Below are 19,765 nucleotides of genomic sequence, written 5' to 3' on the forward strand. Positions count from 1 at the left end.
TCTTTAGTTTCTGCCTTAAGGCAGGTCCAATGCACAGCATCACGACCTCCACAATGGAGAGCACAAGGAGGCAATTTCCGAATCCACCCCAGCTGGAATGGGGATTGGACACCAAACTGCTGGCACCAATCTGATCCAGGCATTGGTCCGTCCAGCTAACTCAACCAAGCAGCCTCCCCAGGAGTCCATGGTGTAATGTCCTAACTACGCCAGGGGTTGTGGGCTTTAAACAAAAAGACTTGGTTTGCACGCAGATTGAATCTATGAACGACAGGTTTATTCTAAGCTGTTTGTTACCTGTACAGAGTAAAAACTGAAACTGAAAGCAGGAGCCTCTAAAACACCCCAATGAAATCAACATCAAAGCACATTTAAATTCAAGTTTCTGCTGTCTGATATCACAACAAAAACAGCAAATCACTTGCATATATACAGCATCTTTCGTGACCACTAGACATCTCAAATCACTTTATTGTCTATTAAGTGCTCTTTTTGAAGTGTAGTCTGTTGTAATGTAGGGAATTCAACAGACAATTTTACACACAGCAAGCTCCCAGAAACAGAAATGGGATGATAACCAGATAATGTCTTCTGTTGTTAACTTTTAGGGATAGATAAATATTGACTAAGAGACAGCCTCCTTTCTATTCATTGAAATAGTGCCAAGAGATATTTTACAGAATCCCTACAGGAGAAGGCCACTCGGCCGATTGAACGTGCACTGACAACAATCCCACGCAGGCCCTATACCGCAATTCCAAGTACTTACCCTAGCTAGCCCCCCCGACACTAAGGGTTAATCAAACTAATCTGCACATGTCTGGAGAGTGGGAGGAAACTGGAGCATCCGAAGGAAAACCATACAGATACGGGGCGAAAGTGCACACTCCGCAAAGACAGTGACCCAAAGCTGGAAATGAACCTGGTGCTTGGAGATAGCAGCACTAACCAATGTGCCACCGCACCACTCCATATGTACCCGCCTGAGAGGTAAGCGGTCTAATTCCTCTTTGAAAGCAACTCTTCCAACAAAGCAGCACTCTCTCAGTACTGCTCTGGGAGTATCAGCCTAAATTATGTGCTCAAGTCTTTGGAATGGCAGTTAAACCACTTGACTCAGACACTTCAGGGCGAGTACGACCTGATTATCAGCTCAGCGTGCGCTGAAGAGAGACAGAGCTAAGATTTTACCTGTTAAAAACCTGTTTAAAATAAGTTTAAAGCACTTTACTCTTTGTAGAACTGTTTAAAGCATTTATTTATTGTATTTACTGCTTTAAGAATTCTGAGGGTGTGGTGAAAAGGCATTTGTGGACCAGCCTGCTTAATTATCAAGGGGCCACACGGTGAAGCCTTCCATTGTTTGCTGGAGCTGAGAGAGAGAGAGAGACAGAGCTAAGATTTTACCTGTTAAAAACCTGTTTAAAATAAGTTTAAAGCACTTTACTCTTTGTAGAACTGTTTAAAGCATTTATTTATTGTATTTACTGCTTTAAGAATTCTGAGGGTGTGGTGAAAAGGCATTTGTGGACCAGCCTGCTTTAAATCAGCGCCAGGGCAGTGGAGTGAGGGGGAAGCAGAGTGAGTTAATAGGGCTTAATATCAAAAAGGGCTTGAGGGAAAAAAGGCCAGGTGAGTTTGTTTGAAAAAAAACAAGGAAAAAAATTTTTTCAAAACTACTACAGCAAGAAACAAGGAAAAAAAATTTTTTTCCCATAAAATATTACAGTGAATAATGGAGGGGCATGTGATGTGTGGTTTGTGTATGATGTGGGAACTGGCAGACCCCAGGGTCCTTCCCAGTGACCATGTCTGCAGTAAGTGCAGGTTGCTGGAGGAGCTCCAGCTCAAGGTGGATGAGCTGGCCTCTGAGCTACAGACACTGAGGCTCATCAGGGGGAGAGAGGGTGCCCCTAGACTGGCTAAATCTAAGGGTCAGGGACAAAAGGGGGCTGCTGGGAGGAGGAGGAAGGGGGGTGAGGAGCGGAGGCCTCAGCCTCTTAATCTGCATAACAGGTTTGAGGTTCTTGCTTCCAGTCTGGAAGAGGACGAGGCAGGTGAGGTTGGTGAGCAAACTGCACACGGTACAGTGATGCAGCAGGACATAGGCAAAGAGAAGGGGAAAAGGAACGTAGTAGTGATTGGAGATAGTGGGGTGAAGAGTATTGACACTGTCCTTTGTCACAATGACAAAGTGCACAGAAGGGTGTGTTGTCTGCCTGGTGCTCGGGTACAGGATGTCGCAGCTGGGCTGCAGAGGAACCTGGAGTGGGAGGGTGAGAACCCGGTCGTTGTAGTACATGTGGGTGCCGGCGACGTAGGCAAAGTGCGGACTGAGGATCTGCGGAGGGAGTATGAGAAGCTGGGAATGGAATTAAAAAGTAGAACCGACAAGGTGGTCGTCTCTGGGCTACTGCCTGAACTGAGTGCAGACGGGCGTAGGGTTGACAGGATAAAGGAAGTGAATGGGTGGCTCAGGGATTGGTGTGGGAGGAATGGGTTCGAATTTATGGGGCATTGGCACCAGTATTGGGGTAGGTGGGACTTGTTCGGGCGGGATGGGGTTGGTCTGAATCGTGCTGGGACCAGAGTGTTGGCGAATCGAGTAAAGAGGACTGTAGACAGGGCTTTAAACTAATTAGGGGGGGGGAGGGTGCGAGGGTAGGTGACGCTACGAGGTCTAAAGTTAAGGATAGGGTACAGGTAAGGGAAGAGGCCGAGGATGTCCCAATTGGTGGCGTTACGGCAAATAGGGTCCAGGTGAAGGCTGGGATGAAAGCGCTTTATCTGAATGCACGAAGCATTCGGAATAAAGTGGATGAGCTGGTGGCGCAGATCGACACAAATGGATACGATCTGGTGGCCATTACAGAGACGTGGCTGCAAGGTGACAGGGACTGGGAGATGAATGTACAGGGCTATCAAGTGTTTAGGAAGGATAGGCAGGAGGAAAGAGGGGGTGGCGTAGCTCTGCTGATTAAGGATAGTATCAAGGTGGTAGCAAGGGATGATATCGGAGCCAAAGAGCAGAACGTGGAATCGTTGTGGGTGGAGATTAGGAACAGCAAAGGGAGGAAGACGCTGGTGGGTGTCGTCTATAGGCCCCCGAATAATGATCTGGAGGTGGGGCGGGCTGTTAACACGCAAATAAGTGCGGCGTGCAGGAATGGGACGGCAGTAGTTATGGGAGATTTCAATCTGCATATTGATTGGTCGACCCATGTTGGACGAGGTGGGCTCGAGGAGGAGTTCTTGGAATGCTGCCGGGATAATTTCCTTGAACAGTGTGTGTTGGAGCCGACGAGGGAGCAAGCTATCTTGGATCTGGTGCTATGTAATGAGGCGGGTAGAATTAGGGACCTTGCGGTGAAGGATCCTCTTGGAGAGAGTGATCATTGTATGGTGGAGTTTCTGGTGCAGATGGAGGAGGAGAAAGTGGGTTCCCGGACGCGCGTCCTTTGTTTGAATAGAGGGGAGTATGGTAGGATGAGAGAAGAATTGGCGAATGTGGACTGGGGGAATGTGTTGGAAGGTAGGTCTGCTGAGGAGCAGTGGAGGATCTTTAAGGAGATCTTTCTTGGTGCTCAGCAGAAATTTATTCCGATGGTTAAAAAGGACAGTAGGAAGAGAGGTAATAAGCCGTGGATAACGAAGGAGGTGAAGGAAAGTGTTAAATTAAAAGCGGAGGAATTTAGAGTAGCTAAGAGCAGTGGGCGAGAAGAGGATTGGGAAAGGTTTAAATGTCAACAAAGATTGACAAAGAAGTTGATAAAGGAGGGTAGGAGAAGCTATGAGGCTGGGCTAGCACTTAATATAAAAAAGGATAGCAAGAGTTTTTATAAATATATAAAAAGGAAGAGGCTGGCTAGGGTGAACGTTGGTCCTTTAGAGGATGAGAAAGGGGAGCTAGTGGTAGGGGATGGGGATATGGCGAAGGTCTTGAATAACTTTTTTGTTTCTGTCTTCACGGAGGAGGACGTGAATAATTTGCCGGGTGTTAGCGATGGAAAGGTGGTAGGAATGGAGGGTCTTAATGACATTACTGTTACTAGAGAGGTGGTGCTCGACAGACTGGAGGGGCTGATTGTGGACAAGTCCCCAGGACCGGATGGAATGCATCCGAGGGTTCTGAAAGAAATGGCGGAGGTGATAGTGGATGCCTTGGTGGTTATTTTCCAGACGTCGCTGGATTCTGGGGAAGTGCCGGAAGATTGGAAAACGGCTAATGTTACGCCGTTGTTTAAGAAGGGTGCCAGGCAAAAGGCGGGGAATTATAGGCCGGTTAGTTTAACGTCTGTGGTAGGTAAAATGTTAGAATCCATCATTAAGCAGGAAATTGCGAGGCATCTTGAAGGGAATTGCTTGATAGGGCGGACGCAACACGGTTTCATTAAAGGGAAGTCGTGTCTGACAAATTTACTGGAGTTCTATGAGGATGTGTCTAGGGCAGTGGATAGAGGAGAGCCGGTGGATGTGGTCTTTCTGGATTTTCAGAAGGCGTTTGACAAGGTACCTCACAAGAGGTTATTGCAGAAGGTCAGGGGACATGGAGTTGGGGGTAGGGTGTTAGCGTGGATAGAGGATTGGTTGTCAAATAGGAGGCAGAGAGTGGGGGTCAATGGGTGCTATTCGGATTGGCGGATGGTGACTAGTGGGGTGCCCCAGGGGTCGGTGCTGGGGCCTCAGCTATTTACCATTTATATAGATGATCTGGAGGAGGGAACCGAGTGCAGGGTGTCGAAATTTGCTGATGACACCAAGATTGGGGGAACGGCAAATTGTGCGGAGGGTGTGGAGAGTCTGCAGAAGGATCTAGATAGGCTGGGCGAATGGGCCAGGAAATGGCAAATGGAATTTAATGTTGGCAAGTGTGAGGTGGTCCACTTTGGTAGGAAGAATGGTAGGAAGGACTATTACTTACGTGGCGAAAAACTGCAGCAGGCGACGGTGCAGAGGGACCTCGGGGTCCTTGTGCATGAGTCGCAAAAACCCAGCTTGCAGGTGCAGCAGGTGGTCAGGAAGGCGAATGGGATGCTGGCCTTCATAGCGAGGGGGATTGAATATAAAAGTAGGGAGGTCTTGCTGCAGCTGTATAGGGCATTGGTGAGGCCGCAGCTGGAGTACTGTGTGCAGTTTTGGGCGCCGCACCTGCGCAAGGATATTTTGGCCCTGGAGGGAGTGCAGAGGAGGTTTACTAGGCTGATACCGGAGTTGAGGGGATTGAGCTATGAGGAGAGGCTGAATAAACTAGGCTTGTACTCGTTAGAGTTTAGAAGAATGAGGGGAGATCTCATTGAGACGTATAAGATGATGAATGGGATGGATAGGATAGAGGTGGAGAGACTCTTCCCGCTCAAAAAAGACAGTAGGACTAGGGGGCACAGCCTCAAGATAAAGGGGAGGCGGTTTAGAACGGAGTTGAGGAGGAACTTCTTCACTCAAAGGGTGGTGAATCTCTGGAATTCTCTGCCCGTTGAAGTGGTGGAGGCTGCCTCGCTAAATATTTTTAAGAAGCGGGTTGATGGGTTTTTGATAAGAGAAGGGATTAAGGGTTATGGGGAGAGGGCGGGAAAGTGGAACTGAGCCACGACAGATCAGCCATGATCTTATTGAATGGCGGGGCAGGCTCGAAGGGCTAGATGGCCTACTCCTGCTCCTATTTCTTATGTTCTTATGTTCTTATGAACAGGCCACACACAGTAAACCAAACTCACCATGGCTTTCATCGCAGCTGTTCGAACACGAGGATCCTGATCGGTGAAAGAGTCGCTGATGATTTTCTGCACATCTCTGGCAGCAAGATTTTCCAGCTCCTTTGTTGCTGGTTTATCGAGGGATCCCAGACAACCGATCAGTTGCAAGCATTTATTACGCACCATGTGGGATGTATCCGCCAAATGCTGAATGTGGCAAAAGAAAAACCATTGGAGTTACACAGAATGCAAAGAAAGACGTGCATTTACTTAGTGCCTTTCACAATCACAGGACGCTCTAAAACGCTTCACAGCCAATGAGGTCACCTTTGAAATACAATCACTGTGGCAACAAAGGAACCATGGCACCCAACTGGCACACGGCAAACTACAACTACCAATAATGCGACAATGGCCGGAAAATCTATTCTGCGTGCTGGTTGAGGGATGAATATTAATCAGAAGTTAGAACACCAGGCAGAATTCTTCACAACAAAATAAATGCAAAATGTTGCCGACACTGGAAATCTGAAAGCAGAAAATGATGTCAAGTTTGAGCAGGTCTGGCTTCATCTGTGGAGACAGAAACTGAGTTAACATGTCGAGTCCATATTTCTCTCTGCTGCTCCAAAGAGTCACAGACTCGAAACTTTAACTTGGGTTTCTCTCTCGAGATGTTGCCAGACCTGCTGAGAAAATGCTGGAAAGAATCAGCAGGTTTGGCAAGTTTCTTTGAAGCTAGACATGTTTCTCTCTTTGCAGATGGTAAAAAGTCTGACAACACCAGGTTTCAGTCCAACCGATTTATTTGATAGTAAACTCACTAGCTTTCGGGTTAGCCCCTTCGTCAGGTGAATGGAGAGTTCTGGACTTTGCAGATGGTGCCAGACCTGCTGGGCCTTTTCAACATTTTCTGTTTTTAGTTCAGAATTCTTCACACCATGGCTGAGGTACAAGGACATAAGAAACCGGAGGTGGAGTAGGCCTTGCCTTGAAGTAATCTCTTCCAGCCCCACAACTAGAGCGACACAGTGGGTTAGCACTGCTGCTTCACAGAGCCAGGGACCCGGGTTCAATTCCCGGCTTTGGTCACTGTGCGAAGTCTGAACATTCTCCCCGTGTCTGCATGGGTTTCATCCGGATGCTCCGGTTTCCTCCCATAGTCCGAAAGATGTGCTGGTTAGGTGCACTGGCCAAGCTAAATTCTCCCTCATTGTACCAGACAGGTGCCCGAGTGTGGCAACTAGGGGATTTTTACAGTAACTTCATTGCAGTGTTAATGTAAGCCTACTTGTGACACTGATAAGCTTAAGCTTAAAACTTAAAGGTTTTGAACTCTTCTTCAAATGGCAGTGGACGCTGATTCGATTGTTAGGTTGAAGTCTGAGATAGACAACTTTTTATTGAGTAGGGATATCAAAGGATAAGGGCCTAAGGCAGGTACTGGTGTTAGGCTACAGAACAGCCAAGATTTTACTGAATGGCACGGCATGCTCGAGGGGCTGAATGGCCGACTCCAGTTCCTACGTTCCTGAGGAGGATGGAGTTGGTGCGCTTTATTTCTAAAGTATCTCAGAAATAATTTCCTCCCCTAGGAGGAATTAGAAATAAACAGCAAACGTTCCCTACCTTACAGCCAATCTCTACCAGACGGAAACTGAGAGGCAGGTTATCCTGGAGCTGAATTCCAATCACCAAAATGGTATCCAGCAACTGGGCCAAGACATGGTGAGACTCTGCAAGAAGACAGTATATTTAAAAGCAAACACTCCAAAACCAGGGCAACTTATATTCTCACACTAAGACAGTGCATATTCTGGAAATCTGAAATATAAAACAGAAAATGCTGGAAATACTCAACAAGTCTGGCAGCATTAAGCTGATCTTTCTCTACACCCTAGCCAAAACCATCAGACTACATCCTGCACTCTCTCCTTTCCTTCCTGATGTATGGTATGTTTTGCCCGTGTACTGCCCAAGAAACAATATTTTTCACTGTATACTAACACACAGACAATAATAAATCAAATCAAAAAAACTGAGTTAATGTTTCAGGTCAAGATGACCTTGCACCAGAATTGAAGCTAGATAAGAAATGCAAGGGCTTTCAAAGTCAGTGGAAATAGCAGGGGGCAGGAACAGCAATAGTGAAGGCCTGGGATAGGACGGAACGTGAGCGGGATTAAATAACAAAAGGTTTCATTTACGAACAGAGATTGAGCAGTTTACTCTCTAGAGTTTAAAAGAATGAGAGGAGATCTAATGGAGGTATACAAGATGCTAAAGGGGACTGATGGGGTGGACGGAGAGAAGACGTTTCCCCTTGTGGGGCAATCTAGAACAAGATATCAAAAGAGGAAATGCTGGAAAATCCCAGCAGGTCTGGCAGCATCTGTAAGGAGAGAAAAGAGCTGAGGTTTCCAGTCCACATGACCCTTTGTCAAAGCTCCAGTGAATTTGAGACTTTGCCCATTTTTTACAGAGTGGCAAATGAAAAGCATCTGATCATGGAATTAAAAGTAGTAAATGCTGGAAATAATCAACATCTGCGGAAAGTCAATGTTTCCACTCATGATCTTCTTTAGTATCTTATAATACTGAAGTACCACAAAATGATTCACATAATAAAAAGTTACTTGTTAAATTCATTCTCCGCCTGTGGTCAGGACTGTGATATATAGCTCAGTAAGAAGTCTGACAACACCAGGTTCAAGTCCAACCAGTTTATTTGATAGTAATCCCACTAGCTTTCGGAAATGGTGTTCCTTCATCAGGTGTGTGCAGCCTTAGATGCCCCTTGAAAAAATGATCGCGAGTCTCCTTCTTGAACTGTTAGTAGTGCTCCCACAAGCTTGTTCATACAGCAAGTGATTAGGGTCTGGAATGCACTGCCTGAGAGTGTGGTGGAGACAGAGTCACACAGTGAGTGGTTAGGATCTGGAATGTACTGTCTGAGAGTGTGGTGGAAACAGACACACACGGTGAACGATTAAGGTCTGGAATGTATTGTCTCCACCACACTCTCAGGCAGTACATTCCAGATCCTAACCACTCACTGTGTGAATCTGTCTCCACCACACTCTCAAGCAGTACATTCTGACAGTACATTGGAATGTATGTCTGAGAGTGTGGTGGAGACAGATTCACATAGCGAGTGGTTAAGGTCTAGAATGTACTGTCTGAGAGTGTGGTGGAGACAGATTCACACAGTGGGTGGTTAGGATCTGGAATGTATTGTCTGTGAGTGTGGTGGAGACAGATTCACACAGTGGGTGGTTAGGATCTGGAATGTACTCTCTGAGAGTGGTGGAGACAGATTCATGCAGTAGGTGGTTAGGATCTGGAATGTAGGTCTGAGAGTGTGGTGGAGACAGGTTCACACAGTGGGTGGTTAGGATCTGGAATGTAGGTCTGAGAGTGTGGTGGAGACAGGTTCACACAGTGGGTGGTTAGGATCTGGAATGTACTGTCTGAGAGTGTGGTGGAGACAGATTCACACAGTGGGTGGTTAGGATCTGGAATGTACTGTCTGACATAATCATTCAGTGAGCCTCCTTCGGTACTGCAACAATTATGCGATTCTGTGACATTGAGTGTTCCAGGATTTTGGCATGGCAACCATGAAGGAATTTGATATATGTGCCAAATCAAATGCAAACAATAGCCCTATTCTACATCAGTCATAGCACACACAACTACAGTGAGGTGAATAATTTGTTTGTTTTTGAAGGTGATGTTTAAGGAAAGTGCATTAATGTGGACGCTGAGCAAACACCCTGCTCACAATTTCCATGGTTCTTCAATCTGGACAGCCTCCAATTGCCTCAGATCAACATTTTATCCAAAGAGTTGATAATACAAGGTGCCCTCTTGTACTGCAGTGCATTACCAAGTCCTGATGTGTTTAAGTTTGCTCCCATCCTACAGTCCATAACTTCTCTGCTCGGTCTTGTTGATCAACTGAGACTTTCAAACTGTTTCCCATTGAGGGCAGAAGGTTGAGAGGTAATTTCACAAAGGTATACAAAACTATGATAGAGCAGATAAGGAGCAACTATTCCCATTTGTGGAACCAGGGGGTGCAGTTTTGAGGTAATTGGCAAAAGCAGCAATGGTGATATGAGGATAAACTTTTTCATGCACTGAGTGGATAGGACCTGGAATGCACTAAGTGTGTGTGGTGGAGACAGGTTCAATAGTATTCAAGAGGGAATTGGATTATTATCCGGAAGGGAGAAATGTGCAGGCCCACAGGGAAATGGCACAGTAGACTCACCAGGTGAATTTCTCCAATCGAGAGCCAGCACAGACACAAGCAAATGGCCTTCTTCTGCACTGTAACCATTCTGTAAGCCTTTCAAATCATTTATCTGCCTCATAAGGCATATATGATTGCTTGGGCTAATGAGGAAAATGCATGGGTGCAAGAATATTGTTACTATTAGCCTTGGTGGAAGCAGGAGACAGTGAAAATGAAGGTCCTATCCTACACTAATAACATGCCATTTAACAGCAGTGATGTGAATGTAGAAATTTCTTTTTGGTAACCAACATATTTGATGGGTTTTTGCCAGCTTCAGCATCAAATACCGATAGAAGCCAGCTTCTCATAGTTCCAGGTCATTTAAACAGAAATCAAATTCTCAGATTGCCATGCTGTAACCTGAACTCCTGTTCTATGTTACTGCTACATACAAGTCAGGACTATAATGGAATACCCTCCTTTTGACTGGATGAGTGCAACTCCAACATTCAAGAAGCTCAACACCATATAGGACAAGACAGCTCACTTGCTCAGCACCACAACCCCCCAACATTTAATGCCACAAATGGCGCACAGTGGCAGCCGTGAATACCACTGAAGTATATCATTATTCCTTCACTGTTGCTGGGTCAAAATTCTGGAACTCCCTCCCTAACAGCACTGTGGGTGTACCTACATCACATGAACTGCAGTGGTTCAAGAAGGCAGCTCACCACCCACCTTCTCATGGGGCAATTAGGGTTCGTCAACAAATGCTGGTCTAGCCAGCGATGTCCATTTTTTTAATCATTTGTGGTACACGGGCATCACTGGCTAGCCAGCAATTAATGTACATCCCTAGTTGCTCGAGGGCAGTTCAGAGTCAACTACATTGCTGTGGCTCTAGAGTCACATGTAGGCCAGGCCAGATAAGGACGGCAGATTTCCTTCCCTAAAGGACATTCCATGAAATAATGGAAAGGTAACGTAGCTAAACTACCAGATAGGAAACTGGCAGTAGAAAAATGATTGGGCACTTGGAGTTTCTGCTAACATGTTGTTCTGAGGACTTACTTTCGTTGTTCAGGGCGATGATTACATCATCGATGATGCAGTCAGCTGCGAAGCCTGAAGTTTTCGACAACAACCCAATCAAAGAGGCAATCTTCAATCTGACTGAGCTCTCCTTCTCCTGTAATGGAAATACAGGTGTCAGCAAAGGAACGTCCAAGCTCCCAAAGCACTTTGCAGGAGCGATATCAAACAAAAACTGGCACCAAGATGACAAAAGGAGCTTTTACATCAACTTTGCTTTCCCGATCTTTCCCGATAACCTATGGTGTGTAACAATCAACCAACCTCGGTCTTGAAATTACCGAGCACCCACAGCTCCTCATTGTAAGAGGGATGCAGGATGAAAATAGGAAAGCCTGGCTACAACCGGGGATCTTGCTACAATAAGGGATGCGTTTGACTCCAGAATTGGAGTACAGAGAACTCAGATGGTTTTAGGCTGGCGGCCTATGGTACTCATGATGTGGGTATGCCGGCGTTGGACTGGCGTAAACACAGTAAAAAGTCTGACAACACCAGGTTTTAGTCCAACCTATTTATTTGATAATATACTCGCAAGCTTTCGAGGGGTTACCCTCTTCGTCAGGTGAATGGAGAGTTCTGGCCTCAGACAGAGCATATAAAGCACAGACAGTTTAGAGATTACTGATTAAAATGCGAATCCCCACACCCAACCTGCTGTTCAAGACCTGAAGTGGCTGATAATGTGAGTGGTAGGAGCACTGATCACAGTTTAAAGAGATGTGTATTGTCTCCAGACAGTCATTGTCTGGAGACAATACACATCTCTTTAAACTGTGATCAGTGCTCCTACCACTCACATTATCAGCCACTTCAGGTCTTGAACAGCAGGTTGGGTGTGGGGATTCGCATTTTAATCAGTAATCTCTAAACTGTCTGTGCTTTATATGCTCTGTCTGAGGCCAGAACTCTCCATTCACCTGACGAAGAGGGTAACCCCTCGAAAGCCTGCGAGTATATTATCAAATAAATAGGTTGGACTAAAACCTGGTGTTGTCAGACTTTTTACTGGGCCTATGGTACCACAGCGATTAGCACTGCTGCCTCACAGCACCAGAGATCAAGGTTCAATCCCCGCTTGGATCACTGACTGTGTGGAGTCTATGTTCTCCCCGTGTCTGTGTTGGTTTCCTCCAGGTGCTCCAAATCCTCCCAAAGACCAAAAGATGTGCTGGTTAGGTGCATTGGCCATGCTAAATTCTCCCTCAGTGTATCCGAACAGGTGCCAGAGTGTGGCGACTAGGGGATTTTCACAGTAACTTTATTGCGGTGTTAATGTAAGCCTGCTTATGACACTAATAAATAAACTTTAAAAAAAACTAGAGGAAATTACAGAGACAGGAGCAGGGCAAAGTTAATGAGGGATTTGAACACAGGCTGAGAATTTTGAAAAATGAAAGCATTGCAGAGACAGGAACACATGTAGGTCAGCAAGCACACAGGGTGATGGATGAATGGGACTTCATGTGATGAAGCAATGAATTGCCCAGTTACAGAAGGTGCCCATTGTGAAGGCAGGTGGCATTAAGTGGTGGCAATCCGTACCTTATAGTAATGATCGAGGAGGATGCGGACTACTCCCTCCACACTCTCTGCCTCCACAGGCTTCTTTGCAAACTGCAGCAGGTACTGAAGGGCTTCAGTAGGGTTTGTGGATTTGCACAGGTCAATGTGAAGGGCAGCCGATTTGCTGGGTTTCGTCAGTCGGAGTTTCTTGGCTGGAATTTCTTCGTGTGGCTGTTGCTACATATGCAGAGAGTAAAAAATGGAGAGAATTAAGTTAACAAATTTTACAATTTGTTAACATGACGCCCAACCAGTCCAGCTTCTTCAGTGCCACTGAATTATAAAACAAAACAGCAGAGAAGCCGTCCATTCGGCCCATCATACCTGTGCCTGCTCTTTAAAGAGCTATTCAATTAGTTCCACACTCTGCTCATTCTCCATCAACCTGCCAATTTTTCCCTTCAAGTCTTTATCCAATTTCATTTTCAAAGTTACCATTGAACATGCTTCCACTGCTCTTTCAGTCAGAACGTTATGGATTACAATTCATTGCGTGAAAAATATTTTCTTCATCTCACCTCAAGTTCATTTGCCCATTGTATTAAACATTAATGAACACAACAACCAATGCTCATTTTAAAACGTATTTCAATGTTGTCAAGCCACACGTAGAAGACATTTCCACCTACGAAGGGTTCTGAAACCTGTTCAAAAATATAAGAGTCACTCATAAATCTAATCAGGGATTCAAGAGAAACCTCTTCACCCAAAGAGTGGTGAGAATGTGGAACTGGTCACCACAGGGATAAGAAATCTCACAACACCAGGTTAAAATCCAACAGGTTTATTTGGTATCACAAGCTTTCGGAGCACTGCTGTTCATCAGGTGAGTGGCTGAAGGAGCAGCACTATGAAAGCTCGTGATAACAAATAAACCTATTGGACTTTAACCTGGTGTTATGAGGCTTCCTACTGTGCCCACCCCAGTCCAACACCATCATCTCCACATCATAGGGAGTGGCAGAGGTGAATAGTACAGATGTATTTAAGGGGAAGCTGGATAAACACAAGAGGAATAAAGAAATAAGAGGATATTTGAAGAACAGGTTGGAGGAAACTTGGGTGGATCATAAGAGAAAACAGAAGGAGTAGTAGGCCATTCAGCCCTTCGAGCCTGCTCCACCATTCATTTTGATCATGGCTGATCATCAAATAAACGCCAAATAAATGCCGGTATAGCCACATCATCAAATAAACACCAGGGTAGACCAATTGAGGTTAGTGGTCTGCTTTGGTGCTGTAAATTTGAAGATAAAAAGCCTCAATCAGTGGGAAGGCCATAAATTGTGGATAGCTCAGAGAGCTGCCACAGGCAAGGTAGATAATGGGATCCTTCTGAGCTGGATAATTCCAGGTATGAAATCTAAATTAAAAATTATTCATCTGCTATTTTTGGCCAAATTAGGTTATTAATTCAAATTTTTCTTGTTAAGCCCAGTATGCACATGGTGAGTCACAGCTCAGGTTCTAGTCATAGAGTTTTATAGCAGAGAGAGGCCCTTTGGCCCATCATGTCTGCACCAGCCATCCCAGCATTTGGTCCGTAGCCTTGGAATCTATGGCATTTTAGGTAATCATCTAAATGCTTCTTAAATGTTGTAAGGATCCCACCTCTACCACCTTTTTAGACTGTGACTTCCAGATTCCCATCGGCCTTACAGCGCCAGGAACCTGGGTTCAATTCCAGGGTCACTGTGTGGAGTTTGCATGTTCTCCCTATGTCTGCTTGGGTTTCCTCCGGATGCGCCAGTTTCCTCCCAATCCAAAAATGTGCAGATTAGCGGGGTAAATATATGGGGTTATAGAGATAGGGCCCAGGTGCTGGCTTGATGGCGCAAATAGCCTGTTTCTGTACTGCAGAGATTATCCTCTTGAATCCCCTCTAAATCTCCTGCCTCTTACTTTAAATCTATGCTCCCTGGTTATTGGCCTGTCTACTAAGGGGAAAAGTTTCTTCACATCTACTCTCTCCCTGTCCTTCATATCTTTTTACACTTCAATCTGGTCCTCCCTCAGCCTTCTGCACATCATAGACTGAATGGTTCTTGCACCTACAATGTAGAAACATAAAGAGTTGGCCTAGCTTTAACTGCTACTGGATGGTGAGGGGTCCTGTCACATATGTCAAAGTATCTGACATCAATTAATGGAACAACCCATTCCAACTGCTGAATTTGGTTCAAGTCAGCATGAGAGGATGAGAATTCCATCATGTTTGCACTGGTTCTCTGAATGAGTTTAGTTCCATTCTCCGGCCTTCTCCCTGCAATTGGTCATGCCAAATTCTCCCTCAACGTACCCGAACAGGTGGAGTGTGGTGACTAGGGGATCTTCACAGTAACTTCATTGCAGTGTGAATGTAAGCCTACTTGTGACTAATAAACAAACTAAACTAAATAAACCCTGCACATTCTTTCTTCTCAGATAACAGTCTAATATCCTTCTGAATGTTTTGATTGAAGCTGCCTCCACACTCAGGCAGCGCATTGCAAATGCTGCATGAAAAAGATTTTCCTTCTGTAGCTTTTGCTTCTTTTACCAATTAGTTTAAATCTGTGCCCTCCTACATTCTCAACCCTTCCATTAATGGGAATAGTTTCTCCTTGTCTACTCTGAAATGGGATTGAATTATTGAGTTATTTATTCTTTCACGGGCTGTTGATAATACCATCATTGACAATGAGGCCATCATTGCTCATTCCTTAACTGTCCTTGAACATTTCAGAGTACAATTAAAAGTCACGTTATGACAATTGACAATCACCATCACTGAGACTGGCTTTCAATTCCACCAGCTGCTGAAGTGGGATTTGAACTCCCGCCTGCTGGGCCTTAGCCTCTGTACTACTAGTCCAGTGACATCACCACTACGCCATCTCCCTGAGACAGCATGCTTGAACTTGAGTGTAAATGTCAGATGTACTCATGCAGAAAAATGTGCCAATTAATTGTTAACTTATGCACTGGCATTAACACTGAGTTGTCTTAATGCTTTTTTTCATAGAAACTAGAAGCAGTAGGCCATTTGGCCCTTCAAGTTTGCCCCGCCATTCACTTTGATCATGGCTGACCATCGAATTCAATATTCTGATTCCCACTTGCCCCCATATTCCTCGACCCCTTTAGTTCTATGAGCTGTATCTAATTTTATGAAATCGCACAATGTTTTGGCCTCAACTACATTCTGTGGTAGTGAATTCAACACATCCACCACTCTCTGGGTGAAGAAAATTCTTCTCACCTCAGTTCTAAAATATTTACCCCTGATCTCAAACTATGACCCCTAGTTCTGGACTCCCCCCACCACTGGAACCTTCTTTCTGAATCTACCCATTAACCCTGTTAGAATTTTATAAGTCCCTATGAGATCCCCTCTCATTCTTCTAAACTTTAGAGAATTTAAACCAAACTGACTTAGTCTCTTCTCATATGAAAGACCTGCGATCCCAGAATCAGTTTGGTGAACTTCTCTGTACTCCCTCTATAACTAGAATATCCTTCCTCAGATAAGGACACCAAAAACTGCATTCTATACTCCAGGTGTGGCCTCACCAACACACTATTTCAGAGCTTGAACAATGGACAGTGGATGACACTTCAGATTAATGACTCTTGTACATACCCTTAACCCACACTCAATTCCTTAACCTCCTCCAACCCAGCAACACTTCAAGATCTCCGATCTCCTCTTATTGGCCAGGTGCAAGACTGACATTGTGGTTCAATTGCTCCATTATACAAATCATCAGTTCTATAATTAATGATCCATCCAGTCAATGTTACACCCAAATAGCAAGATGTAAATAATGTACAATTTGTATTTACATTGAGCTTTCAATATAGTAAAACTTCATAGACTGCAAGATGCTGGTGTAGAACTTTGCCATTCAGCCCATCAAGACTCATCCACCCATTCAATAATACATGACTGATCTGATGTGATAATCTTCAACTCCACTATTCCACCTTATCCCCATAACCCTCGATTCCCTTACTGATTTGAAAGTCTGTGTATCCCAGCCTTAAACATAGCATATAATCGAACAAAGACTGACACCATGCCGCACAAGCTGATAAGCGCCCTGAGGCAGCACTGTGCCATCGTGCTATCCCACTTAAAAGAAAAGCTTGCATTTATATAGCAATTTGCACATCCACTGGACATGTCACGACTAAGGCTGCTGAAGGCATTGTTGCCAATTTTAAAATTGAATCATACAGCAGACCGGAGGCCAACATAGATTGGCAAGTGCGGAGGTTACAGGTGAACAGGACTTGGTATCCGTTAGGATATGAGTAAGTTTTGGCGGAGCTCCAGTTCATGGAATATCATCTTGAATACAGGAGCCACAATGTCTGATCTATAGTACGATGAAGACGGGCTTCGGACCTGTAGTCAGAACTACAACCAACTCAAGCATCCATTTCAGCTGCACTTCAACAGCATAACTATACACTGTGTTCTAGGCTGTAATGTTCCTGTGATCATCAAGCATAAAGTCCTTTGACTTTCTGTGGGGAGATTTGCTAACGTGTTTATAATTATGACCTACTCTAAGACAGGTGTTTGATCTTCAAAAATTATCAGTGGAATTTGTTAAATTAATTAGCATTAGGGAACGAAAGTGCACTCAGCGGCAGTCATAAAACCACAATACAAAGTCCCTCGGTGTCTTATTTTTTAACTTGTTCATTAATCAATCACAGCAAACGTGCGAGTAAATCTGTTAAAATTGCCAACGATCTGAAAGCAAAGATCAGGACTGCTGGTTTGTAATAGGCAGCAATCTCATTATTGCCCACTCGCTGCTCCCAAAAGCTGTTGAGGCTTGGTGTCAGAATAGGATATATGACTGGAGATCAATTGAAAATTTCAAAGCAGAAATTGATAAGATTTTTACCAAAGACTGCAGATCTTGACAATCTGAAATGAAAACTTAAAAAGTGCTGGAAATACTTAGGAAGTCCGACCACATCTGTGGAAACAAGTTCACATTTCAGGTTAACAATGATTGATAAAGGGTCATCATCAACTTGAAGTGTACACTTTTTTTTAAAAACTGTTTTTGTTGGGCAAGTGTACATTAAAGGACGTGGAACCAAGACACATAGCTGATCTGTATAGTACTCCAACCCATGAGCTAATCAAATGAGAGCACAGGTTCAATGGTTTGAATGACTTCCACCTGTTTGTAATTACTGCAGAAGATTTGAAGAATTCTTTTGCAGGGTCAATGCAAACAGAAACTATCAACCTGGAAGTTCCCACAAACTATATGCTGATAAAGTTCTTGAATGTTGACAAAATATAAACTTTGAACCTTTTTCAAAAAATAATAAATCTAGAAGAAATGTACAAATTTTAAGTACATAATTTTAGAAAGGTTATATTCACATTGGCGATAGCCTTTTTTGAAGCAAATATCTATTTTCTATACATGGTATGTTTTGTCTGTATAGTGCACAAGAAACAATATTTTTCACTGTATCCTAATATGTGACAATAATAAACCAAATCAAAAACATTCCTGAGGCACTACAGAACAGTAACTTTGAATCTTACAGAAAAATATAAAATTATATAGAACTTTTAATACAGGATTATACAAAAAAATGTGATTCTGAAAAATCCTATTCATACATTTGAAAGATGTCTCCTAAATGTCTATTTTCTCCACATTAAAAATACTTTCAAAGCACTTGATTCTTAACAGATCAGTAATTCTGGAGGATCCGCAAAAGATATAGTCCAACAAAGATCGTTCAAAAATTTAAGTATGTAATTATCAGAAGCTGAATATTTCTTTTAAGCAAATGTCTGTTTTCCCACGTAACTTTAAATGGAGAGAGATTTTTAAAGTGTACTGATTGAGGGGATTCCGTGCCCACTGGGCACCGCAGGTGGTGGTGTGTTATAGACCCTGATAATCACATTTTGATTTGATGTTTTAAGTTTCCTTTGGACTTTGGTTTCTGTTCGGGCCGTCCCCCCTTCCTTCTTGAGGGGCTGCCCCTCTTAATTTGTCCCTAAGTTAATTTGAGTTCGTTTACTTGATGGGTACATAAAAGAACTGATTGGGGGGAGGGGGGTAGGCCTCAGGCCTGAGCAAGACGCCGTTTTCCTGACGGCCGCAGCCGCATGAAGCGTCCTGATAGCCGGTCACTTGAACTTCTATGTAGGGGTGGAGGGGAGGCAAACGCTGGAGAAAAAACTCCGGCTAAAGCTGTAGGGAAGCCAGTTAGAGTTGTGGAAAGCTAGCCGACCTGAACTACTTTGGTGAACTCCTCATACACCCGCTTCTTCAGGTGGGCCGCCATTGTCGGAGAGCCGGGAACCGGTGCGCAGGCGCCAAACTCCCAGCCGGCCAGACACCAAAATGCGCATGCGCCAAGTCCTCGCCATCCCGGCGCCAAACTGCAAATTGCGCATGTGCCGAATTCACAGCCGGTCAGACACCAAACTGCGCATGCGCCAGGTTCCTCACCTTCCCGGCGCCAAACTCCAAAACGCGCATGCGCTGAACGCCCAGCTGTCCAGATACCAAACTGCGCATGCGTTACATGTACGCCGTGACATCAGAGGGCGTTGGAGTCCAGCACCAAGATTGCAACATGCAATCACACCGGGGGAATGCGTGCCCACCCAGGGTCACCCACTCTGGGGGAAATAACGCTTTGCAAACACACCAGGGGAATGCATGCCCACCCAGGGTCACACACTTTGGGCGAAATAACCCTTTGCACTCACACCAGGGGAATGCATGCCCACCCAGGGTCACACACTCTCTGGGAAAACATCCCTTGGCTAAGAAGAAGTGTTGGATCAAGCCCAAGATGGGATGCAATGCATTATTTTGTAACCTTGGTTTTTGTTTCTCTCTTGTGAGGACCATGAATTGGATCGAATTGGAATTTGGTTTTTGAAACAAGCAAAGGAATGGGTTTGGGTTTGCCTGGTCCATTCTGAGCATTGGCTTTGTAGCTTTAAGGATGGACCAACATTTTTTTAAATTAAGTTTTTTAAAAGTAAAAAACTCTGGGGGAAATAAAAGTACAGTTTATTTCTTAGTTGCGAGGCTTACATTAACACTGCAATGAAGTTACTGTGAAATTCGTCTAGTCACCAAAGTCCGGCACCTGTTCAGGGTCAATGCACTTAACCAGCACA

At 44.5% G+C, this 19,765-nt stretch overlaps 1 protein-coding gene across 1 annotated transcript in view; it reads right to left on the reverse strand.

The window, feature by feature from the left end:
• Nucleotides 1-18,956, reverse strand: part of ints4 (integrator complex subunit 4) — a 54,320-nt gene extending 35,364 nt beyond the window's left edge. Inside the window, exons 1-5 of the mRNA XM_080197709.1 lie at nt 18,862-18,956; nt 12,577-12,774; nt 11,011-11,128; nt 7,323-7,429; nt 5,715-5,900 (exon numbers count right to left, since the gene is read on the reverse strand). Coding sequence (XP_080053835.1) covers nt 5,715-5,900; nt 7,323-7,429; nt 11,011-11,128; nt 12,577-12,774; nt 18,862-18,915 — 663 coding nt within the window. The 5' untranslated portion in view covers nt 18,916-18,956. The remainder of the gene's footprint in view (nt 1-5,714; nt 5,901-7,322; nt 7,430-11,010; nt 11,129-12,576; nt 12,775-18,861) is intronic.
• Nucleotides 18,957-19,765: the final 809 nt, after the last annotated feature.

The sequence above is a fragment of the Carcharhinus amblyrhynchos genome, chromosome 10, assembly GCF_965287045.1.
Source record: "Carcharhinus amblyrhynchos chromosome 10, sCarAmb.v2.hapA, whole genome shotgun sequence".
NCBI classification, from domain to species: domain Eukaryota; kingdom Metazoa; phylum Chordata; class Chondrichthyes; order Carcharhiniformes; family Carcharhinidae; genus Carcharhinus; species Carcharhinus amblyrhynchos.